The following is a 26,987-nucleotide window of genomic DNA, read 5'->3' on the forward strand; positions in this document are numbered from 1 at the left end:
TAGACTGCAATAACTTATGTCACACGGCAACTTAATCCTACATGATTAACGAGTACAATATGTGAAGTCTTTGCTGATGACGTTAGATAGCGCAATTACTATTGATGCAGCTTCTCGTGAGTTGTGTCAACGTCAACCGATCATTATCCATCTTATCAAGACAGCTGCCTGTTTTAAGATTTCGTATGAGATATATTAGGATCTTTAGAATGAAGAGTATGAAGGAGAGAAAAATTTATTCAAAGAAAAAGGAGACCAATTTCACTTTTATTTATGTCTTTCTTAATGCGATTCTAATTTATCAAAAACTGTTCATGACAAAAATTCAGTCTATAGTAATGCCAAATGTATATATAATAATAACAAAGTTTTAGAAGAAGCAACTTTCACAATGAAAAGCATAATACAAAACCCCAACTAAGAGAACATTATGAAATATATTATTAGAAAAAGTGATAAGGAAAAATATGTGGATTTCTAACTGCATACAATAGTGAAAAATGAAAAACTGTAGAATATGAACGGTTTTTGTTTGAGTTGCAGGTTTATTATCCTTTAATTTATTACCTTTATATCGTAACATGAAATATATAAGAGAAAAAGAGATATAACAAAATTAGGAAAATAGGATTGAAATTTATAATATGCTGAATAGACAATACGTAGATTTATTAGATAAAAGGAATATATGAAAAGAGCAGTTTTAGATGAATGGAGTCTAGAAATGACATTTTTTTATGCTAACATACGACAAATTAAAAGATCCTTATAAAAAAGATGAAAAATATTGATATAAATGTGATATAAATGAGCTATTATAACGAATAAGTGTCTTCTTAAAATCTGTATTTCTCGAATAAACGTTATGTAGTCATTATTATTAAATCACGGAATAATCAATCACGTGATAGAATTAATTAAAATTAATGCTTCAAATATTTACTTTTTGCGATATTGGAAAATTGTTACATCGCAATATACAAAGCTTATTTAAATCAAACAACTCTTAATTTAATTCATATTTTTGTTACATATTAATTTACGTATATGACATTCATATTGCAAAATAAGTTTTAAAAATCCTGAATTTCGGAGTGAAATATTAATATTCACCTTGAATCTTCAATATTCATTCATTTAAATATTCTTTACACATGGAAGTACATACAGTTTCGAGTTTGCAACGGTAATCAATCAGCATAAGTAAATTTTTTTTTCGATTTGTGAAGGTGTTCTCCGCGGATGGTCGATGAAGAAGATTTAACTCAAGAAAATTGTTGGAAATATTGCCGGCGGAGACGCACAAATTGCCCGTCACGACTGTAAGCAGTCGTACGTAGTTATGTGCCGTGAAATGGATCGAACTTTATTACGAATGGCACAAATCGTGTTGGTTGCGAGAACTTTTGAAATCGGTTTCCAAGAGAAACCGCTTCAGCAATGCGTGTTCAACGCCCAAGTACCTGATTATTAAGCCGAGTGGATAATCACGATCAACAAACTACCATTAATTACACTGCCAATAATTGTCTCGGAATAACTAAACGCGATTAAGATAAGGTTATTCGCGGAAAGATATTTTCATCGCAGATTGTATTAGTGATATAAGCTTTATAATATGCAGAATATGAAATAATACAAAAAATCTTTTAGCAACAGAAATTAGCATAATATCTCGATAAATAGAAACGTATATTTGCAATGTTGGTAAAAATATTTATTTCCTGTTATTATTATTGTATTTTTCGAACATTTTAATTATTCAAAATTAATGTTCAATTCTTCAGAAACAGGTGATTTATTTCCATAGATTCATTTATCACGAGAAGTTAGAATAAATACCTAATGGTAAACATCAAGAGAAATATTAAAAAATATTTCTAACCTGTCATCATCTTTTTTACTTTCCAATTTATAGAGTTAGTCAATGTGACTTCTGAATTTATATTTGTATCTTAATTTAATATTTCTTGCTCTATCTGTTCCTTGCCTCAGATCGATCTAAACATGACTTTAACTTCACACACTAGATGATTAATTATTTTTTATCTATGTATTTCTGTGCGGAATATTATAAACAAATAATCTTTCATCACCAAATATCTCATTGAATCTACTACCATTCGCAGTAATAATTATCGTATAATTAGAAAAAGAAAAATCCTACTTCTCCAATGTGTAATATACTTAATTCATTAGACTATCATGCGTTTTAAAGAAAATATATCCACGAATACCGCGATTCATGCTTTTTACTCTAAAACAAATCTCCGTGTACAACAAACACGTAAAAATTCTTTTTAAACGCATTATTTGTTAAAACTGAGATTCAAAAAGCCTGTTACTCTTCATAGAGGATTTTCCCTGAACAACACTGAATATTAAATTCATAAATAAGACGCGAAAGAAAAGGATATCCTCTAAAATTTATATCCTTAACGGGATTTAATACGCCTCAAGGACTTATCTCTGTCGAAATTCAAGGATATTCGATAGGAGCACAAACGTGATGCAGTTATAACACGAGGGGAAATTTAATTAGCTGGATTTTCATGGTCACGGAAGACAAAAGAAAAACGAACGTTTTGAAGATGTATAATAGAATGACAAGCGGTGCAATTGTGAGAGAATTCACTTTCACACGATAATTTAGTTACAAGTTATCATCTGTACCGCCACCGCGATGCGCGCAACACACGTTCACACCGAGCAAACGTGATTTCAACGCATAATATTCAACAGAGTTCAAGCCCATTCATCACGACGAATTGTGTTAAGCTACGCGGGTTCAGCAGCGCGAAAATACATAAAGTCCTCATAATGCTTGGACCCGCCTCGTGATTTATCATTTGCATTTCTTGAAGAAAACACCACCCACTTCCAGTTCTATACTTTCGAGGGGTCGAAGTTCGCGACAGTCATCAAAATCTCTTGGTGGAACCAGTTCTCTCTAATTTGAGCTCTGATAAGGCTGGTATTACAGTCGATTCAAGAATCGCCGGTAGTTGCGGAGGACGAAAACGCGGTCGTTCTTGAAGATCAACGCGAAATCTCCACTTAATTATACTTGAGCGAATCAACTAATTATCTTTTTCTCCCTTCTCACCTCCTTCCCTGACGTCGCAACATCGGTGCTGCCCAACCCTCTGGCTTCTCATCCCCCCCCCCCTGATTCATCTTCTTCCTTTCTTTATTCTCCTTGCTCGAACTTAACCGAGCGAATTGAGTGCGTCCGTCTAGTGCAGTTTCTCGGTCGATATTCCTGTCCGCTTTCATCGTAACTATAGCAACGGCGATTCATGAGGAGACCTTCCGAACTGGTCTATTCCGAATAAAGATTCATCTTTAATTATAATCTTTGATCTAGCGAGGATCTTTTTGCCCCACCCTGGCTATCACGGACGCACAGACACGTCTACTTTGGACATTATAATGATTCCTTTGTGTCTTGTAATCAGACGTCCTCCTTTTTACCCAGAGTATATTCGTCCTTTCATAAGAGGCAGTCCTAATTTGAAACGTCAATTTTTAACGAGTCGTTAAGTCTTTATAGCCGGCGACCGGTTTCCCTAATAGATTGCAGATTGAACAATCATCTCGGTCATTATAGTCGTTTATGCATACAGAATGGATTGTTTCGCATCGCAGATAGTTTATTTTCTTTGGTAGAAGAAGATGTTTGAAAGAAAAAAAAGTCTCGAAGAAAGAGTTACGTGAATAATAGTGTCTTTTTATAAAATACATATTTTATTTGGAGAAGAAACGATAGGGGTTATATTCTTATAAAACTCACACAGGAAACTTATATTGTGTTAGATATTTCTTTAATGAAACTGTAAGTTGGTTATATCTAATCAAATATAAAAACAGACCTTAATATAATGTCAATAAATATGTATGAACATTGATTCTGATTGCGGTTCGATTTGTTGTAAAAAAAGGTTTTAATAAATTAAGCACTAGGTACACACTCCTGTGCAAAGAATAGTTAATTAAAAGCTCGCAGATTTATAGATGGAGGTACAAGGGTTTACCAGAAGAACAAGAAAACATACAAAATATATAGAATTCGAAAATAACAAAAATCACAACGATGAAATAACTTAGAAAAAAGTAGATATTTGTATTTACTTTAAGACCTTTTTATTATAAAATATTCTGTAGAACAACGCTATTCATATTTAGCTGTACTTTAAACCGTTTACCCTAATAACGACAGCCCGAAATTCTGGAACTCACTTGATATGATAATGACACGTTTTCTCTTTTAACTTTGAGATGAACAATTCAAACGTCATTCTAAACAATACGGAAAAGAATAAACTGAAACATCGGAGAAGCACAATTGTGAAGAAACAACCATACAAGCCGGAAGTGTTTGCAGTGCTTTGAAAAATTAATCTCTGTTCCGTAATACAAAGCGTTACATTCGTCACCTGTTAATCATTGGTAAACTGAGCAAAATCCTCTGAACTGGCGTTATAATCGTCGCGTGTTATGTAAATCATTAGTAACTTATTCTGGAATTTACCGAGGACAAGAGAAGGTGGTTAAGAACATACCGTGTGTTTAGACAGATCCATGTTGCAATTTGAATGCAAATATCAATGAAGTACACTGCAGCTGTAACTTCAATATGCATAAACTTATTCCAATGAAGAGACATTTCTCAATTCGAGCTGTTATTGTCATCTTCGCAGTCATAGCTTTAAAAGAGAGAATAAAGCAAGAAATAAGTGAAAAACAACAGCTGATAACGAAATAAACATTTTTAATACAGTTCTGATTCATTGACAAATGTGACATCTATTGAGATAATAAACTTCGACCAAACGCATTTGCTCATCTGCGTTAATAATTTGTTACTAGAAAAGAAATATTTTGGAGTCATTTTGAAGATTAAAGTGTTACTTTAAAAAAGTAATATATTATACGAAAGAGAAGGAGAAAGAAAGAAAGAAAGAATGTTTATAATAAATCGTAAATACCAAGGAGATAGTTTTGGACTGATAAAAGTTGACCAACGTTACTTAACATTAAGTCAATTTAATAGAGAATTAGAAATATAAGAATTTAAAAATACTCGATCCTTAATAGTTTGAGAAAGCATATCAATCTCTTAAACACTATATAGATTCAATATAAAAATCAATATATTAATTATCCAAAATTCAATACATTATTTTTTATCTGGCAATTAAACGTAATTCCATTCTTATACCCTTCTCATATGTATAAAAAATTATTTTACGTGAAAACGTTTGATCCTGTTTTGTCCAGTACCTAACGAACCTCCAGTTTCCATTGAAACACTATTCAGAACCATGCGCATTCATCACTCATTCCACACATGCAGCACACGGGAGCACAATGTGGTTGATCCTAATATATCAACATTTGTTTATACCACCAGAGAGATTGCTAGACTCGTCTAATTGAACCGTCACTGGTTCGCAGATAAGACCTCCGCAGACTCTATTTGAGGATACAATGGAGCTAGAACACTGCGTGCGAAATTATCTGACATTGTGCCATTATAGTCGGTAGTCGTCCCTCGATCTCACGACCCAACAAGGAACATCGTGGTGCTGAAGAGTAGGAGAGGACGCAAGGGGACAATCAGTGGAATAGGACAGGCACTGGCGAGACGCACAAGTTGAAATGATGGTAGGGGATTAGCTGTGTAAAAGCGTCGCAAGAGAAAGGAAGATAGAGATGCAAGGAAAACGAAGGTTTTACATTTATCTGTGGCAAAGATCCATCAACTAATTCCATTAACTTAAGACTTGGGATTAACGAATAACGCGCACGAGGGTCTCGCAAAGACAGTAATTAAATATCCCACTGAGAGAGCGATTTCGTCACGTAGATAGATTCGAACAAGTTTCGAAAACTTCCTGTAACGCGATGTGAGGCATTAATTTACGAACGCAACTGTGAATTAGCGTCTAGGTTAAGATACATGTTGGAAGTTTATATGCGTGTGTGATGAACCTCTCATAAGCCAAACTGGATCAACTCCATTTCTTTATCGATCTCTTAATTTTATTAATGTTCAATTCTTACGAAACAAAAGAGTATGAATTTTTGCTCCTTTGAATAGAAGACCTATGCCTTTTTCTTCCGATAAATACAATTTAAATATTGAAGCTTTGCCCTTGTTGGTGAAAACCGTTCAATTATTGAATTAAAACCCAAAAAACGAAAAGGAAGATATACGAGAATATTTTAGTATTTTAGTTTTTAAATATGAAAATAGTTTTGCTTATAAAAGTGTAGAGAACAGAAAACTGAAAGCACAAAATTTTGTCCACAGTTGGTGAACTATTTATTTCTCCAAATAAAACACCGTATTTGAAAATAATTTGTTGGTTGAATATTTCATTGAAATAACACATAATTTGAATAGTTATTCAAAAAATATTCCATTCAAACACGAGCTTGATCCGTAGCGACACAAATCTAAATCCGTATTAAATTTATATTCAACAAACGACAACCTATAAAATATTCACAGGTACGAAATGATATTTCCGATCGATCACATATTCCCGCTAAAATTCCATCCGGTGAAATTAAAAGTCATCAATAATTATCGGATATTACCATTCACTACGCCACAATTATCGCAGTAATCAGACTGTTCGAGATACAATACCCAAGACCTGCAATAAGCCAAGCTCCAGATTTAATTAGCTCAGAATTCAGGAGTTTGGTCGGGTTGGAATCTCCCCGTTAAAAGTTCTCGACACTTTTAATTTAAATCCGGTTCATATTTGGGGCAAAGGGTGCAGAGAAATGTTCGCGAGTAAGGAAGAGAATAAGTCGGATGGCACTGCGAATAACATCATACAAACCGTGTCCCATTAATTAAATTCCTTCCAAGGAGTTTTGCAACCCTGTCGGGATGGATACCGCGAATGAACGTGGCTGGTTCGTTAGATTCGAATGGCTGCGATATCGAAAATAGTTTCGTGCTCAATTTACGTTTAAAGCATGCCATGGAATGTCGGCTTTGTGTCAGCTGTGGAACATCGACCATAGAAATTGAAGAAAGATATAGAATGAGCGAAAAGCACAAGAGAAAAGAAGGGGTAGCAGTAAAGATAGACGAATTGGAATTACCAGAGCCATATTGGTTTAAGCGTGGTATGCATAATTTTCTCTATAGAAAAAAATCAGATAGATCTCTTTCGATCCATGCTTCAAATAATGCATAGAATGTAAACCTTAACACCTTGTTCATTTAAAATTGGTTGGAATACATTTTTACCTTTATTTCTTCTTTTGCTGATATATTTCGCAAGTTTTGAAAAATTAAACGAGCCATTTTGGAGGAAATATCAGAATGTAATAATTCTGCAATAAATGATGCAATAGTGAAATAAATGAATTTTTGGAGAAAACAATTTCGAAGCTTGAATATCATGAGAAATATCAACAACGGCCAATGAATATCTGAAATAAATTTATTTACAAATTTTAACCAGCATTCTGGCTCAGTAAATGACAACTGTGAAACTTGATCATAATTTAGTTTTATAAATCTACTTGAATGAAAGAGTGACTTTCTTAATTATCTTATTATTTGTCTATGAAATGAAATAAGTTCGTATTTTAATATTTATCTAGATAAATATTTCCTGAAGCAATAATTTCCGATTCCATTGTGTTAATTGTGTCAGAAATACGGATATCTTTGCCTCAAACACGTAGGCTCATACAGTTACTATTCAGGTCCTCATTATTAAAATGAGAACAATTTTGAGGGCAAATGCTTTTACATAACATAATACGACTCAAATATATGTGAAATACGTTACAATATTTAAAATTCAAATCATTTTATTTGAAAGTGTTCGGAAGTGATTCGCTTAATTTCGATACAAATTGAAGTTACTTTTCTAAATAAAAGCTAATAAATTAATTTAAATAACTTCAGGTTATTACTTCCTACTTTCATTCCAAATAATCTTGCACTTTTCATATGTCCGTCTTTATAAAAGTAATTTCAAAACTTGTTAATTTCATATACGTATATCTACCATAGTAGAAACGAATCGAAGCTACACAGAGAAAACACGTAGTTCCCGTGGAAAAGAAACCCGGCGCATTCCCCGTCGTTCTTTTATAACGAAAAAAGCAATTCCTCCGGCGGATTACAGGTAACGTCGTTAAGTAAAAAATTTTCGCACGTTGTGTTATTTCGCGATTAATCTCACGCCAATCAAGAAGACGCCCGCAATCACGAGGAAGAGAACAAAGGGTCACGTTGCATGGGAAACAATGGCGTTGTAACGAGAAATGTCAAAGAACGTTCACCTCACTCTCTTGTCGTTCCTTTTCTGCGCGCGCGATCGCGTAGTTTCGCAGAAAAACAGCACACGCCTTCCACATTGTCACGCGATGCGTAATAGCACACGCACGGTGTTGGTTCGAGAATAATGGATACAATAAATGCACAGTGTGCCGGCTCGAAAAGAGACGAGGCCCGTTGACTGAAGTCAAAAGTGTAAAAGCTTGCGCTTTCCAGCCGATTTCACCCTTTCGCTTTTAGCTGCAAATACAGAAGACCTACATACACGGTTCAGAGCACGTTTTAACTTGCAACTCGAGCCGCGCGTACGTGGTCAGAGCACACGAGTACCAAGCATTCGAAGAATGGCGACTTGAATTGTAGCTAAATCCGATTTAGATCGGAGGTAGTCATTGTGCTATATCTATAATCTCTTCTAAAGCTCTGAACACCGTAATTGGAGCGTGTCTAAGAAACTCCTCTTCCCCTTTCGTTCTCATCTTCTCTTTTTTCTTCCGTTTCGTCCCTCCTGCTTCCCCTCCTTTCTTCCTGTCAACCGTTCATTCAATTCTTTTCTGTATGCTTACGCTCCGACAGAAATGGATGGAATTAAATGGCGAGAAAGGTTTGGTCGCTGAATGATCCTCTAATAAAGTACCAGCCAGATCTAATTAAATTATTAAACGATTCCGATGAGATAAAGAAAATGGTTTCCAGTTATGTACGCTTCAATCGAATTATATTTTGCTTTGTAATTGGTAATTATCGATCAACGTCGGCAACACCGACAAAATTATCTCTTTTGATTTTTCAATTATACCCGATGTCGTTGTTGTTCTGTTCGTGCGTAAAACCCCTCCGATGGATAAATATTTAAACAAGCCGTAGTTTAATTCCTTTATATGAGGCTGATATTTAAGGATAAAATAATTTCGTGTTGTTGACCGAAAGCATGTTAATTAAGGGAAATGTCATTATTAAAAAAGGAAAATATTTGAAATACAGATCACAATAAATAAATGCATGAAACAACGATAAGTGTATTTTGCATTTGCTAATAAAGGATCAATCCAATATTCTGGACTGATTGAACTCGTGATATGCGCTAATAACATTATACTGAATTTATTGACGAACGACTGTGTATAATCAATTGCACGTTATTCGACTGTAGAATAATTAAGAACTAAATTTAAAATATGAAAATTGTAATATTTATTTTCAAATATTTGTAAAAAAAATACAATACTAACATATTCGTTGTTAGACTTCTATCGATATACTATCATACATCAGACAAGAGTAACGAAAGTCAGACGAACTAAGAATTCGAAATAAAAATTTCAAACAATGTCAACCTCCACGATAAGCATGACTCGAAAAAGCGACGAAACTCTCGCAAACCTTATTTTAAGAACACCTAAGCTCTTTTTAGACTTTACCTAACGTGATATAAACGATGAAAGAACCAGTGAAGTCTAACTTAACACTTCGTTATCCTAACGATGAAAACGAGTTGTTGTCTTTAAATCTCGTTATGATTAATATCGACTGACATCTGAAATTCTAATGTGCATAGCAGCTCGATCGCAAAACATGTAACTGGCAATCATGGAGGCAAATTGCAAGCGTTCACAGTTCTCCATTAACGCTATTCAAGACATGTCTGAAGCAGGGCATTAATTTCTAATTAACGGCTAACTGATATAGGACATGACCTCTCTCTCTCTCTTTCTCTCTCTCTCTCTCTCTCTCTCTGTTTGTATATGTCCATCAGTGATGCCAGTTCCGTTTCTGTATTCGTGTTGAATTCTGCATGCACACACCACCGCCCGTTATTTGGGCATATGCTTTTATGAATCTTCCGGCGAAGTTCATGCTTCTCTGCATCACACTGGGTTAAAACATGAAAGAAAGGAAGACACCGGCGCTGCTTTTGAAAGTGGCGTAAATACTAATTACTTTCACAGTCGTGGTTATGCGACTGAGGTCGAGGACATCAATCGAGGTACGTACCAAGGACACAGAGAAGAAACGAATGAAAAAAAGTGAAACGACGGTGGAAAGAACTAGCTTTTGCCTTTTCACGCTATAATATATATATATATATATACCTATAAAAGATGTTACAAAAAAGTGGGCGATATTTGTAAGATATGATTCTAGATAATAAAGAAAGTTTGTGTATAAAGATGTCAGTCGAAAAATGTTAGCAGGTGTCGTGGTAATACTTATGGGCGTGTATATATGTATATATATATATGTATATATCTCACCGCAAGTTCCGCCAAGATTCTTATAGAATCCTAACACCAGTTTCGTAAACCAAGGGTTCACTTCGTCTCTTTCTCTACTCCCATTCGAGACATAGTTAGCTGGCCAAATATCTACAGGTTGTTCATTGTCCCGCGTGTGTTGTTCACTACAAACGTGCTGATTTCGTTAGGCGTGTCCCTGGCCAACGGCCAGAACATTTACACCATTCCACGACAGAGAATCTGCAAAAGTTTCCGATTCTGTCGTTTCCAAGTGTTGCACGGAAACACAAACGGTTCCTAAATTGGAATTGGAAATAGACAACGCGGTATACTGATTTACACAAAATGGAGTTTAATAAGTAGCATGAGAACAGAATGTGAATTATTTCTGTTGTGAGCAGAATAGAAGTAATATTTATGGACGAGTGAATAGGAATATTTTATAAAAGAATAGTAATTGCAATATATTTGTTATGAAATAAAAATTGTCAACCAACCAGAAATTTGTAGCTATACGAAGAAATCTTATATGGATGAAAAATTCCTATGCGACCAAAGGAAAGTAGAGAAGTCCTTCCAGGATAGAAGAAAATATTTCGAATATTTTCCTATACATATAACTTTGAGAGATTCAAATACAACAGAAAATTATTTATGGACCTTCGTATATCGAACTCAAAATATTCTCTATTAGTAGGAAACTGCGAAACGTTAATTTGTAAGTATTAAAAAAAAAAAAAATAACGAGAAATACGCAAATTATTAAAATACCAAATGATTTGTAAAAGCTATAAAAGAGCCAAACGTTTGCCATTTCCATTTCATTTAAAATAAAAATATCTAAAATTTATCATAATTTAACAACATATTTAAAGAAAATTCGACAAAGATTTATTATAATTAGAACGAAAATGAACGTGAAATTTAAATCCTTTCCTCGTTGAAAACGCTGTACGATGTCCCAAAAAAATTTTGCGAGTGTACACGTAGAATATATATGTATTTGAAAACATACTCGCGTTGAATTCAGATCTCGTGTTTCGTCCTGCGTGAACTAAATACGCTGTCACTGGCTAAATATAAAAAATATAAAGGGGAAAGTAAAAGGGAAAAATAGTGTAGCATGTAAGGCCAAAGAAAACTGACATGAGCAAGGGTGCTAATTTTCGTTCCTACTTAACTGCATAACTCGACACGTACACGTACAATGAACACTATTCATAATATATGTGGTTTATATACGCTCAATAATGAGACAGGAAATAGGAAGAACCCGACTTTCACAAACTATAACGAATATCGATTGTCAGTGCATTCACCTCAAGTACGATGGTAAAATGATAATTTTATATTATAAAACAAAATTCTTGTACCAAATGAAACACGCAGCAAAACTAAACATCAAACATTTCTTGATGATGACATATTTGAGTCAATTTTTTATTTCGCTTTTTTTTATTTGGCCATCAATTGGTTCCTGCAATTTAGCACCAATTGCACCATCTTCTAATATATTACAGTATCAAAAAAGATTATGTAACAATTTCCTAACATGAAAGTATAACAAACAATTAAGTATTTCATTGCAAACGCACTCATTGTTTATTTATCATGTGCGATGGAAATGACAAAAAACAAAAACTTGAACATACAAATTAATACATAAAAATAAATACATAAAAATTTGCTGTACGAATTATTATCGTCCTTTCTTAATTTCTTAACTATTTGTCAAAAATATTTAATACTATATTATTCCGAAATAATTCAGAATGTATATCTCACAATAAAAATATCGAAGAATAATAAATTGTTTTAAACGAACTGAAAATCCAATGTACATATATCGAAAAACGAATACCTTAAAGCGAGCAACTGGTGCCGAACATTTTTCCAGCCTTTCATAAATGGAATTGCTAGATAAACGAGGCAGAAGGTAAACGTTAATTCCGCTAGAAATTTGCAATCATCTAGAAATAAATCAATAAAAGATGGGAGGCAGCGTCTGGCCACATGGATTCTCCGCATGTACCGTTGGGATTTAATAGGTATTACGTGCAATCCGGCCTTAATTCGATAAAACTGATAGCCACCCGCTCCTTGTAGCTCCATCGATGAGCAACGGAAAATAAAAATGCCAGGAGGAAACAACGAGAAACGGTTCGTTCTCTTCAACACGCACGCGGCACAAGGACACCGCAAAGCCAGTGTTTAGATTAATTCCCTGCACTTTTTTTTCTCCCTCCGTGATATTCCCGCAGCGTACCTGACATTCCTACCTATATCCACCTATTCCTATTAGGGATGTAAATGCGGTAATTTTGCAAGGTAATTACTGAGCTCGGCTTGAAAGTAATGCCTTTGAACGAAGGGGACTACCATCGTGGTACCCAGTGCCCACCGTGTTACCCTGAAATTACTGGATGACGCCTGAGAGCACCTTCGTGTTTCCTGAATTAACGCTTCAGCTTTAGTCGAACCGGTTTATCCATCTTTTTTCTTCTTTTTCTTTTCGACTTGAATATGAACATTTGTCTAATTTCCATCTACCTCTCTAAAATCATTTTTACCTTTTCATCGTGAAGATTAAGAAAAATGAAGTTATTCCATTGCTTCACCTGTCATCTGTATTATTCAGAACTCATTACACTTGTTAAGGTGTTAAAATTTAGTTAAACATATAATGTAAATCCTAAATAATTAGCATAATCTTTCATCTGAAAATTTATCATTGCGTACAACATTTCTGTTATTCTTCGAGACATGAGAAAGTATTATATTATAGAAATGCATATTATAGTTTCATAAATGTCACAGAATGCCAGTAATAATATTTTTATAGATACAAGTGATCCAATTTTATCTAATTTTGTTAAATATCACGTCATATTCTCTTATTCCTGATACGATAAGTCGTCTGTGGACTTATAGCTTCAAAGATGCAGTGTAAGATCATTACATATAAAAAAAAGAAATAATAATTCTTCTATTGGAAAATATTCTCCAAGTAATTACAAGCGTATTACGCAAAAAGTAGCGAATAGCAAAATCATTGCAGCACATAATACAATCAAACAGACAAAATAAATGCTTCCGAGATTCAATGATTGTAATTTTGCATTGATGGAAGTGAACAGTACTTTCAGCAGCTCTCACAACGTGAAGATCTCTATTTTACTCTTTTCTTTGATATCTAATGACCTTGCGTTATGATTCATTAAAATTTTCTAAATGACAGCCATTGCACCGACATTGGAAAAAGGAGGCATAACGTATTATTTAAGAAAATTGAAGTAACTTTTCTGATACATTTCCGGAGAAAAAAGTTTATTATCAGCGTATTATAGCATCTTAACGCTATGCAACTTCCAAAACGAATACTTCCTTCGTATCTCTAAAGATAGAAGGGAAAATATTTCAAGTGCACGACGTTATAGCTTTACTCTGTACAAGGATATATTTTATATCGGCGATCAGAGGCTAGCAACGATCAAACAAAAAACTCATGTGTTCCAGCCAAAAGGAAATCGAGACATAAAGCAGCAATCAACGAGCCAAGCCTCGTTAGAACTTAGTCATCAGTTAATTGCGGAAGTGTATAGGCAAGTAGTAAAGTATGCCTGTCTTTCGGTTCGTATTAGATACGTGCTTTAAATACCATATTTAAGTGGGATAAAACTCAATAGTAAAGTACGTCTCGAATAATTAAAACCAATTGTAAAGGAGCATGTTCGATGGCATTACTTATTAACTTGATTAGTCTTAATCATTTGTCTGCATCCTTACGTGCTTCCTATATACATTTCTTCTTAATAGCGTAAATGAAAAACTTAAAATTCGTATGTCGTTATTTTAGAGAATTATAAGAAAACTCAACCCACATTTAGTGGAAACTATAAATTAAAACCTCTCCTCAAAGACTATTTGGAAGAAGATAAAATCCAGAATTATATTATAAAACAGAGGATTTATATTTAATATAGCAGAATTTTATACGCATATAGAATTTTATTCAATTTGCTTTATATATACATAATACATTTTATAACGAGATATAAAATTTATTACTCTGTACAGTAAAATAGAATTATATTATAAAGTTTGATGGAATCCATATTTAATATAGTAAAATTTCCCATAGGTGTTAAATTTCTTTTATCGAAGAAAACAAATTACTCTATAAATTGGTAAATTCCATTGCATCACTAGTAACAATTAAAACGAGAAAAAGCTCTTTCGTTTATTAAAAATAATTCACATATTAACACACGAATAAGAATTCCACCCAAACGTACCACTCAATTTTTAACAATGCATGATTTAGGTACAAATGCTTTTATAGTTAGTGGCGATTTGACAATTAAAGGGTATTCGTGTTATTGTTACGTGGCTGTTATTTACAATCGTGAACAAAGAACGGGACATGAAAAGGAACGCGAGAGCTTGCACCTCTATTGGAGAAAAGTGTAAAAGGTATGGCAATTTCACAATGGTGAACGACCAGGAAATCACTGAGGGCTTCGCCAGAGAATCGATACCGTGTCGGGACGTGAGAAATCCAAACGACTGGCGCCCTACTGCCGCGAAATTGAGTCCATTATCGCTCTGACCAGGTACCCTCCAATACCATCGATATTCGTTTAACGCATCGTTTCCCTGCCAGGAGGGTGACAAACAAGGGTCCTAGCGAGAAATATAAAATTTAGGAAGCGAGGTCAGCGACCAAAAAAAGGAAGAGACCATCCAAACCGCCATGAAGATCGGAATAGAGAGGGAAAGAAAGAAATGGATGATAACCCATGGCTTTCAATTCTACCGCTACTGTGAGAAACTCTTTTTCTTTCTTTCTCCATTTCCATCTCTCTTTTCCTTGTTAGAAAAAGCACTGTGAGCAAATAGAAAGAAAAAAAACTGAGAGAAAAGTAAAGGTACTTCTATGATTAAGGGAAAAACTTTATTCATGAATTCCATCGCATCTATTATACCCGCTCGAATAAAATCTATCCGCGAATGATCCTGCGTCTTACAGGAGCAATTCGTTCCTAGAGAAAATACTGAAATTCCGTAATTGCGCCTGCTTTTTCCAACTACTTTTTCGCCGACTGACTTTGAATAATCGATGCGAAAGTAAATGTTATGCGTACGCATTTCCTGAACGCGTCGCGTCGCCGAGACGAGAAACTGAATAAAAGGAACTGTAATTTACAGAACGAGAGGCGTACTTACATATGCGTTGATACGAGTCAACTTCACCGAGAATAGCAGTAAGAAACATTGGCTCGCTACGTAAGGAAATTGATCAAGGGTTCCTGTTCCGAGAATAACGTCTGAGAAACATTGTAGACCGTTGGAGACGAAGTAGAGGAGAATAAACATCAAGCGGTCAGTTCTCGCACCTTTCATCGTGAATAGCCGAGAGTGGCTTGGCTACGCCTCGAATCCCTCACAGTTCGCGTGTTTTCTCGTAAGTTTACGCGCCATTGGCCGCCAATCTTTAGAATGAAACTGCCGCTGCTGAGTGGATTCTCAACGCGACTTGCTTCGAGAACAAGACGCCAGGAAAAAGTGCGTCGGGTGAACAGTGAAAAAAGGGGGCTTGAAGGGAAGAGAAACGAGAGGAAGACCTCCGAGCGGATGAAATACCCGTATATAACAGTCACGATCCGAGGGCGACGAATAATCACATTTAACATGTCCAACGATACGCGAACAATACACCGACCGTCCTTCATACAGATATATTACACATTGTATTCCATTGGCAACGCCACAGCTATAAACGGCGATATTACCGCATAGCAAGCAGCCTGAAACCTTACAATGCATTTTAGAAACGCACTATGAAGTATGTCATGGAATTGTAAAGTCACGCTATCGTCCAATCTACCTTTCGTAGATACGCTCGCGCTTGTTGCACGCTTACATATTGTCGACGACTAAGTCCTCCGTATGATTGTTCAACACAGACAAATTTGATTCTTTGCTCAACGCGTTATCCTGGTAAAGAAACGATAGGTTGTGCAAAAGTTCTAGGTTCTTATGAAAATAATTTGCTAGAGAGATAAGTACTTGTCCATGTTTGTTGTACGTACTATAAAGTTTCTGAATTTGTGCTAATTCCTTTCAGACTACTTTTACATATCTTTATAGATAAATAGTTATTTAGAACGTTGTATTTAAACAACTCATAACTTCGATTTATTTATTTTGAAATATAATACCTCGTATAATAATTGGAAATACTAGGAAGCTTTTGAAGAAAGAATATTTTAGCCTAGAATAAGAATAATATATGCGTTTCTTACGTCATTTTACAATTTATATCGATTCAATTATTCCGATAAGAATATCGTACAAGTAAATATTTTGCCTACAATAACACGTTAACCGGTACCATTTCTGGTATCATACTCCTCCGAGTATGGAAAATAAGAGGACATCAAAGTGTGATAAAAACCTTGAACAATAACACAGCAGCCTCCACGCTAAATCTTTTTCTCCATCTCAAACCAGCTTATAAACTTCACGATAGTCGTCAGAAGTTATTCTACGACGTCACCGTAGACACGCAATCTTCACGATTTCATCAAAATAACAACATATAATAGCAAAAATACAATTACATATATGGTATCCGAGTCTAAAAGCAATTGATGCTTTTCATAAAAACTACGTATCTACGTGCTCAACGTATACGCATGTCTTTCATCTCAACGCAAGAAGCTCTACTGAACATGTAAAAAACAACAATCATTCAACTGGTGACTTCTTTCCTTTTAACGAGATCTGGCGAAGCAAGCACAAAGAGGAAGATAGTACACGCGAGGAAGATAACCACAAAACTTTCAGTTCCTTACCAATATGAAGAGTCGGTAGGGAACGAAACTAGGACAAACTTTAGATGAGAGAATATTGACATCATCGACGAAAGGAGACAGTATTATTCTTTTGTGAAAGATTATGGAAGCATCCCAGAAGTGTAGCCTATTTCAAGGAGACAAGGGTGGCGTTGAAGATCCTTCGAATGATTTCACGGAACGATTCTGTTGGAATAGTTTTTGCGAATCGTCATTAGCTTTACGATCTCTCGACAACAGATTTACATGAAACGCGGCATAATAGGTCGTCCAGAAAGGTGACGATAAATTTCATATTCTAGTGCAGGCAGATTCACAGACCATCTCGCCTTGGAATAGCTCTGTAATTTAATGCGCGTTTTGCTAAGCATCTGTTTATACACTTCCTAGGACACACTACGGAGCCAATCATATTTTCATAAGGAGAACATAGGAACCTCTCATTATCGTGCTTTCTTAGCCATTTACTCCTTTTTCATGGAAATCTTTCTTTATTCCTCAATGTAGCATGATATATATACAACAATAAATAAAAATAAGGTCTGCTGTTTTAATGTATCCGCATTGTCATAATAATTCGGTAATAATTTATGTGCTTTTACGTGATTTTGTGTGATCATTCGTCTATCGCGATATGTTAATTTATAATTAAAATCTGTCGCAGTATGAAACGATATTGACAATCGATTGATGCGATAAACATTTTGCAATGGTAATATTATTGATAGGTATAAGGATTTTATATTCCGCGAACGAGACACCACGCATTATTATTATAGATATAAATATACAATGGAGAATATCAAATTCAATTTACTTTAGACTGTAATATAAACATTTGAAATATAATGATTCAAAGTAAAAGAAATAGATTCTTAAATTTAATATTATAGAAAAGAAAATTGAAAATTACGAACGAATATTTCTCTATTTATATTTTCGCCATTCTACTTCTGAAATTATTTATTACCCGACTTCGAACAAATTATATTTAAATAATATTCGAACACATATATAAACATAATCTATGTAGCATACGCTATTTGAATACAAAAATTACCACATGGAAAAGAACGAAGTACGTCAACGATGGTTCGATGAGTAAAATACAAGCTACATATTTTTGCAAGATCAGCTGCATGCAAACTTTTCCACTTACCTTTAGCCGGAAGTCATTGACGGTCCACACCCGGCTGGCGTAGTCGTTCGACGCTGCAAGCATCAGCGTTCCCGTAGAATCGAAATCGACGCACATCACCCCAGCGTTACTGCCAATAAGTACTCCTTTACTCTCTGACATACCTGAAACGTAATATTTATCATAAATCTAAATTTGTAACGAATACAGCTTCAAAATACAACTAATTTGAATTATTTGTAATTTATTGCTTCTACATCGATTGTTTCCGATACCATTCGTTCTTCTATCTGCTATTAATCTCTTTTCAAATCATATCTTTTCCTTCCTAACCGATTGAATCGATCAAACTACGAAATTCAATGGAAACAGTGATGGTCATTGAGTGGAATAAAAGAAACGAAGAAAATCGAAATGAATTAAAAATGAAAGATAAAGCGGTATAGAAATGTGGAGAGAAGCAGAAGTCGAAGATTACGAGAGAAGCCGTCGAAGTGACGGGCTAAGCGGATATAACCCGAACAATAAGGACGGATGTTTCATCCAATTTGCAACATGGCGCAGAGATTACATTTAAGCACGTTATAGCACGTGTGATCGTTCGGCCATAGCAAGGAAACGTTTCTAGCGGCGGACAGGACTTTAATAAACGCCTGGTTGTAGCTCGGCCATCCACTAACGCATCGCAAGTAACCTGTTGATTCGTTAACATACTTCATTCAGACAGTGAAGAGAAAAGAACCTTTTGAGAACATGTCGCGATACGCTTCGCCTTGCGCGTCATCTCCTGTTCCTGTTCGCGTGGCACCTGCCTATTTTTGCTTACTCTTCTAATAGTTAGACCATCTTATTATAATAACCTTCAATAAACTTGATAATAGAGCACGATAGAACTCATCACAGAGTAAAACTGGTATGTAATAGCTGCATATAAATGTCATTCTAAGATGTTTTCGAAATTTTTTAATAAAATTAATTATCGTAATAGCGCATGGCGAACACTGATTACATCCTACAGTTGGCTCTTTGTTGTGTGAAAGGGAAATCTCCAAAGCACGTATTCATGAACAAAAGATGGCAACAAAGTTTTAATTGGCCTATTATAGCAAGTTTTAATGAAATTTTAAAGTGACTTTCGTATCGCTTGATTGGCCTGCGTAGCCTCGTTAAAGTAAGGAAATTTGATAGATATTAAGGTGATGCTAAATTACTGTGACAGAATCGTACAACAGCAGGCATTATGATCGATTATTTAAATTTTCAAAGTTTCCAATTTCACATTGGCTTCGAGAGCGGTTAATGCTATCAGGCATCCGTACTGTTTGACATTACCGCGTTTAATTCTGGACTCTTGTGACGTTCAACGAATCCGAGCGATAAACCCAGTGAGACTTGTGACTGAAACGAGAATGGTGTAATAATTTACGCGATCTATTGCAGCTCGTTACAAATTTGAATAATAGGGGGACCACTAAATAGATTATACACATGGGGATCTCGATGTTTGGACGCAATATTTGCGTAGCAGGGGCCGTTCAAAGAATCGTTTACCTTGATTAATCGCTCGTTTATCTGTGACGCGCGTACCGTGACGAACATTTAAATAATAGACGACCGTTCTAATAGTACGATTTTGTTTCACTTAATCACCTTTTGAGATATTCCAAAGCTTCACCTTCCTGTCAGCTCCACCGGTGGCAAGCATCCTCTCGGCGGGAGACCATTTTACGGCATAAACTTCTCCGTCGTGTGCAGTCTGTAAGGGTTATTAAACACTTGACGTATAAATTTTGAAAACTTTTAGGTGCATGCATGGGGCAGTAATTAATAATAACAAGCGTATCGGATTGTAATTATGTTGTCAACTTGGATTACAACAAAGTGTTTAAAGTACAAATTTGTTTCGGGAAGATCATTATCGTTTAATATTTCATAAAACCCTGTGTAAAACCTTATTTACATTACCTATACCGTTTACTAAATCGCGAAGACTTTAAAATTTATAAGGCTGCTACTTTTTATAAGAAACTTCTATCTAAAGTAGTTACTAATATATAAAATACACTCTTTTTTCTTTTGAAAATGCTGACGAAATGGCGGAAATACTTAAAAATATTGAACATTTGAAAACTAACGAAGCTAATATTATTTAACTATGAATTTCATTATCATTGCTTTCATTAATAGAAATTTTTCTATCATTAATAGCAATGTCCAATGAATGTAATATTCGATAAACAGGTCGTAGAATATGAAAAAATATAAAATATAATCCTACTAATAGCAAAATGCATTACATTTATAAATATCGAAATAAATGTATAATATGTTTCATGCACAAATCGCGCATTCTATCAATTTCATTGTATATAAATATAATAATATATTCCATGTAAAATGCTTTAGTATTGAAAATATGTAACTAAATACAACACATTAAACTTCGATACTATTTATATAATAGACAGTCCATACTCGTTAAAACTAAATGCAAAATGGTTCAAAAATTCATACAATTTTTATTAGAACAAATTGTATTGATGAACTATGATTTGCGAATTACACTGTGTGTTCTCATTTAAAATCGTAGTATAAATGGTATTAAAGTAAAGCATATAGATACATTACAAAACAGTTTTAATATCCACATCATTTTTCCCCTTTTAAATAATATAATAATTCAAATTGTAGTTTTTACTGTACTATATACTAACACCTTGATATATTTTTAAATAGAGAACAAACATACTTAACTAACTTAAATAACATGACATTGTAATATATTTAACCTGTCTATACTATAAATAATACATATTTCTTACATATACCCAAATAGAATATAACAAAAAATACTTTACGTGATTGTAAACACCGCTAAAATACATAATCGTATAATAACACGTACATGAATATTCTAGTAACATAACATGCATAAATGAGAAATACAAGTTCCATAAACAGTAATAATATATGTATTCAATAACTAAGTATATTCCCATTAAGTAGCTTATTGTTCTAGACACACGGAACTAACTTAAACCAATCGATATTATCCTGATACCTAATTTTAGTAAATATAGTGATAGATATTCTTTCTATGAAATCACATTGTTATATAGAAAAAACTTATTAACACTGTCAGAATAACTATTTGTAAAAGATCCATATAAATACATATATCTGCTCTACCTATTTTTGAAAGAAATTAGACCTTTTAACAGCTAATCTGCTTATAAAAAGTAATAAAAATAGTGTATTTATTTTTCGTTGATTTGTAGATACATAATATGTGGATAAATTATATCTATATAAGACATGTAAATTCATTAAACGAAAACGAATGTTGCATATGCACGTCAATATGACAATATTTTCTAATTAAAAAATGGTATGCAATTAATATCAACTTAGTTTCTTTTTTAAGAAAAGAAAAAAACAATTTTTTTTAATAAAAATTTTTTAAATCTTGATAAGGTTGCAAAGAATAAATGACGTAAGTTTGTATTATAAATAATTCTTCTCTCTATAAAAATATATATATTTATATATATATAAATATATGTCATATCTTTTTAAAAAATACTTTAAATATTCGATTTATAAATGTACCACGTATTCAAATCATTTCTGATGCATTATGTGGTTCCAATTCTTTTTCAATAATCTAAGAATGTTTAATTGGACATTTAAAATCATTGTATGATTATTAATAATATTAATGCAGGAGTAACATGAAAACAGAATGCTCGTGTAATTGTTCGTGACATAAATTTTGCAAATATCAAGCATCGAGTTTGCATCCAACAACTTTCTTATTTTGTCATACAAAACATGCATTTTCGTGTTACAACGAATTAATAAACATTTGTACTAGAATTTCCACAGTAATAGCGTAATATAAAGTATTTCATAAATTAAAGTTTTGTCAACGTACAAACGTGACGGATACTTTTGTTGGAACCGCAGTAGGAAGACCAGAGATTCCTTCTTTTAAACTGGATCTATCGGGACTAACAGGTCGTGTGTCGCGAGCCGCATCTTCCAACTCTTTCTGCACTTTTGCTTGCCTTTTTCTGAAAAAATATATAAACATGCCCACGATTTAATAATGATTCAATAACTATTAGAAATAAAATATTCTTGCATATAAATACCCAAAGATATCGGAAAGTTGCCCTTTCTCTTTGATCGCTGTATTGTTATGTTTCATGCAAGGTAAAACAATTAGTAAAACCAACGTTTCGCTGTTGTTATTTCTTCATATTAACAATAAATCTCCCAATTAATTGTTATTTTAAACGTTTATCTTATTATTTTTATTATTTACATTAGTTATATTTATTTGTATTTAATAATTATTAAGTTTACGTATTTATTTAGTAAAACATATGTTTCAGCATAATTGCTTTTTTTTCATTCTCTTCATTTATTTTAAATTCACTCGCTCACTTTACTTTTTTATATTAATTTGTATTATAATAATACATATATAATAAACATGAACACAAAAGCGAAAACAAACGAAAAGTATGGACATATGCGAACGTATGATATGATCAGCTTCCTTTAAGAAACGACCCAAAGCTGTATTGAGCTATAAGCATAATTTTTGTCACGTCACTTGCACAAACTTACCCAAATTTTGATATGGTTTGCATCAAAAAGGCTGTGGGACTGGAAAAACTCTCACTGAAAATAAAATGTCAAGCATTGTGAAGTGCTAATGTAATTGCTACAATGATGGTATCTTGACGTACCCCTTCATTCTCTCGCTCTGTGGAAAGTTTAATATTTTGCATACTATCTTAAATGATTTGTAAATATTTGTAACCGACTCAAATGTTAGTTTTAATAAAATCTCATAATTTTTAATTAAACGTATTAAAATGTATTGTATCAAGAAAATATAATCAATTATTCAAACATAATCTACATTAAATTCAAGAAATTGACATGTAGTGTATAATAATGTATCAAAAAACATTTCAAAATATCCAAAGTCAAAAGAGATATGTATTTTTACACTTACTGGTCATAAAATCATAGAATTTGAAAATTCAGTTAACTGCAATAATCTTATCAAAAATAAAATTTAAATATAGCAAAAGATTACCCTGTACATATATTTTTCTTGTTCTATTAATTGAAAATACTGCTGTCACAATGTGAATTCTTTTTGTTCCAAATTTAAAAAAACTTCTCACTTTAAAAATACATATATGATACAAATGCATTATTTTGAAGTGATAAAAAACAATGTTAAAGAAAATATTCTATGTACCTACAATAGATAGTGAAAATGGAATATGTGAACTTTATTAAACCGTTAATAACAAAATACTTTCAAATTAGTATAGTACCATCATGCTAACAAAATTAATAATTCCAAATTTCGTGCATATGGCATTCGTAAATTTAAAACTATTGATAGAGAACATAATTGCTAAAAGGTATCAAAATTATATGCAAAACTTTCTATGATAATGTAGCAAAATGTAAAATTTGTCTTGATTTATTAGTATAAAATATCTTCTTAGATTATTAATTTAATTTTAGTATTATTAATATATATTATGTATGTAATGAAAACAAATGTAAGAAACGATGAAAGAAACTATAATTGTATTACGATATTCTGCGACAGAATTTTTGTTTCCTTATCATAATATAAAAAATCTGTTTCATTTATATATTTTATATAGTTGTATATTATATAGATGAAGCATACTGATAAAGTTATTTTAAAGCACGAAGTACAAATGTAACTTCATGTATGTACTACACGCTGATAACTGGGCGTATGTATGGGTCTATAAGATTGAAAAATTTAAAAATTATACATATGCATATATAAATGTGTTTTATAAATATTAAATGCTTATTTCCTTTTTTCTATATTCATTTGGATAATTCTTGAAAAGACACAAGTTTATTATATCTAATAGATATTATCTATTCAAAATGTGAGAGTTTTTGCCGACAGACGGTACATAACATCGTATGCGATCGATAGCATATTTGCTATGATTTTTATTCATTGCTACTGCAAGATATGTACAAAATGAAGCTTATGACATATTAGAATAGTTACAAAAAATTTAAGAATTCTACGATTTATTCCAGATATCTGAAGGATAATGTCTTATTGAATTCTGAATAAAATAATTCCCTATTTAGCTTATTTTAAACACAAAAATATGTATGTAGTATAATATGCCAAACACATTACATGTATTTTAGTATCTCCAGAATGCGATTAACATATCAATTACAGGTAAATTATCACAATAATGAAAATATTTTATCACTAAGAAATAAAATGTCAGTAATTCTCAAATGCAAACAAAATCTATCTATAAAAAATATAATTAGCCTAATATTCTTTCTTATTTAATGAAATGACTATACTATTAAAATCCTCTGTATTAGTACGAATCATACGAATTTTGGATGATGAGAATGGATGATGTAAATATATATATATATGTTTTTTATGCAATAAAATTTGAAATTTATGGATAGTAATATTTAATTAAAGAGCTTCCAATTAAGAAAAGATTATAAATCCTACATATTATATTAAAATACACAAACTGCAGCAATTAGTCAAGCATTTAAGGATAAATTATGAAAGAAAATATACAATAAGCAAATAGAAGAGATCTAATCTATGCAAAATATAGCAATAAAAGATTAAAGATACAATAAAGATATATTGGAAATGATACAACCTTTGCATGAACATATGGTTTCAGAAAACATATGATACATACAATGAGTTATTATTTACAAAAATATACTAATTGTAATTATGTTACAATTAGATCAAAAGCCATCACATTTTCTATTTAACAATACAAGATATGTGCAAGGAAACGATAATAATCTTACACAAAAATTTAAATTACTTGCTTTATATAAACAAAAAATTAATAGAAGGAGAAAGGACAATTAATAAGGACAAAACGCCAGCAAAAAAGAGATAAATATGGTACTTACTTCAGAAAATTGTCGTTTTCTTCATTTACTTTCTCTGCATCTCGTGTTTTGTACTTAATCAAACGTTCTATTAATTGGCGATTTTCTTCCTATAAATATTAAAAATATATTAGCATTTACAAATATAAATATATATTATGATCAAACATAAATCATACAAATTATGATATTAGCGAAAAATATTTTACATTGCATGTTATATTATAAATACCTGTGTTTTTCTAAGTTTTTCTTCTAAAGATGCAAAAGCAAGTTGCAAGGCTTGATGCTCATCCTTTAACATTTGATTAATACTTTCTAGCTCTCTTTCTCTGCTAAGAGATTTTGATACTTCTAAACGTAAATTGGCATTGAGCTCCATACTTTCTACCACACTAAATTTTACAAATATTATGAAATTAATTATTGAAACGTATAATACATATATGATTGGAAGAATTTGCAATTCTGTTAATGAAAAAAGACATACATACCTCGCTTCCTTGATTTGAAGCTCCTTCAACATTTCCTGCAATTTGTTATTAAGATCTACTATTTGTTGCGTATGTTCTCCTTTTCTTTTATGTAATGTTGCTAATTCTTCTGCTTGCTTTAAAAGACGAGCTTCAAGATCAGCATTTACACTTAAACCAGGAGTTCCACTAGCTGCTTCTCGGCGTAGAGTTTCATTTGCTACGGTTAGTTGTATATTTTCTCCACGTAATGTGTTTGCACTTTCAAACAATCTGTTATCTATAAAATAAAGATAGTATTGCATATCTATTAATTCAAAGAATGATATATGTACATTTCAATGGATATTAAAAAGATTGTAGCACATCAAGTCAAAATATAATAATAATAACAAGTTGATAATATATCACTTAAATTTTTGTAACTAACTATATTAAGAATTACATGAAAAGAAATCTTACGTAAACTAATAAGATCTAAGAAACAATATGTTTGTTTCTTGTTCCTTTCTTGCAATTGTAAAATTAGATCTTTCCTCCAATTACTATCTTCCCTAGAATGTGACGATACACCTGATTCACTCGCAGCCATTTTCAGTGCATGAAATATCTCTTTACTATTGTTGTGATGTAAATTATTTGTCTTTTCTTATCAAAGTTGTATAAAAAACATTACATCAAGCAGAACAGTTGGTAGATATTTTGGCAACCTTCGACATACACTGCTTTATCACAAAAAATTTATCTTAGACTAGTAATGTTTCATTTGAACATTAATCACCATTAACATCGAAAAACGTCTTACTAATCACATGACATTCAAATTTACCACGAATATTTTTAATTATGAAAATAGCTATTCTAACCTAAGTATACCAAACACTACACTGCTACCCTGAAATTGCCGGTTATTCGAAATGTCGATATGGGTGCTCTGCGAGATTTCGATACTTCAGTATTTGAATTTCAAACACAATTTCACTGAAG

General features: G+C 32.8%; 1 protein-coding gene across 3 annotated transcripts in view; it reads right to left on the reverse strand.

Annotated features, from left to right (window-relative positions):
* The window catches only part of LOC117234844 (autophagy-related protein 16-1), a 598,282-nt gene extending 571,358 nt beyond the window's left edge, over positions 1–26,924 (reverse strand). For 2 of the 3 annotated variants that reach the window (XM_033496423.1, XM_033496430.1), the window contains exons 1-8: positions 26,463–26,924; positions 26,022–26,280; positions 25,760–25,922; positions 25,549–25,637; positions 23,185–23,238; positions 22,484–22,622; positions 20,200–20,305; positions 18,571–18,713 (exon numbers count right to left, since the gene is read on the reverse strand). In XM_033496423.1, the coding sequence (XP_033352314.1) occupies positions 18,571–18,713; positions 20,200–20,305; positions 22,484–22,622; positions 23,185–23,238; positions 25,549–25,637; positions 25,760–25,922; positions 26,022–26,280; positions 26,463–26,592 (1,083 nt within the window). In that variant the 5' untranslated portion in view covers positions 26,593–26,924. The remainder of the gene's footprint in view (positions 1–18,570; positions 18,714–20,199; positions 20,306–22,483; positions 22,623–23,184; positions 23,239–25,548; positions 25,638–25,759; positions 25,923–26,021; positions 26,281–26,462) is intronic. The other variant, XM_033496438.1, reaches the window with a different exon arrangement.
* Positions 26,925–26,987: the final 63 nt, after the last annotated feature.

The sequence above is a fragment of the Bombus vosnesenskii genome, unplaced genomic scaffold (assembly GCF_011952255.1).
Source record: "Bombus vosnesenskii isolate JDL3184/JDL3185 unplaced genomic scaffold, Bvos_JDL3184-5_v1.1 scf7180000013263, whole genome shotgun sequence".
NCBI classification, from domain to species: Eukaryota; Metazoa; Arthropoda; class Insecta; order Hymenoptera; family Apidae; genus Bombus; species Bombus vosnesenskii.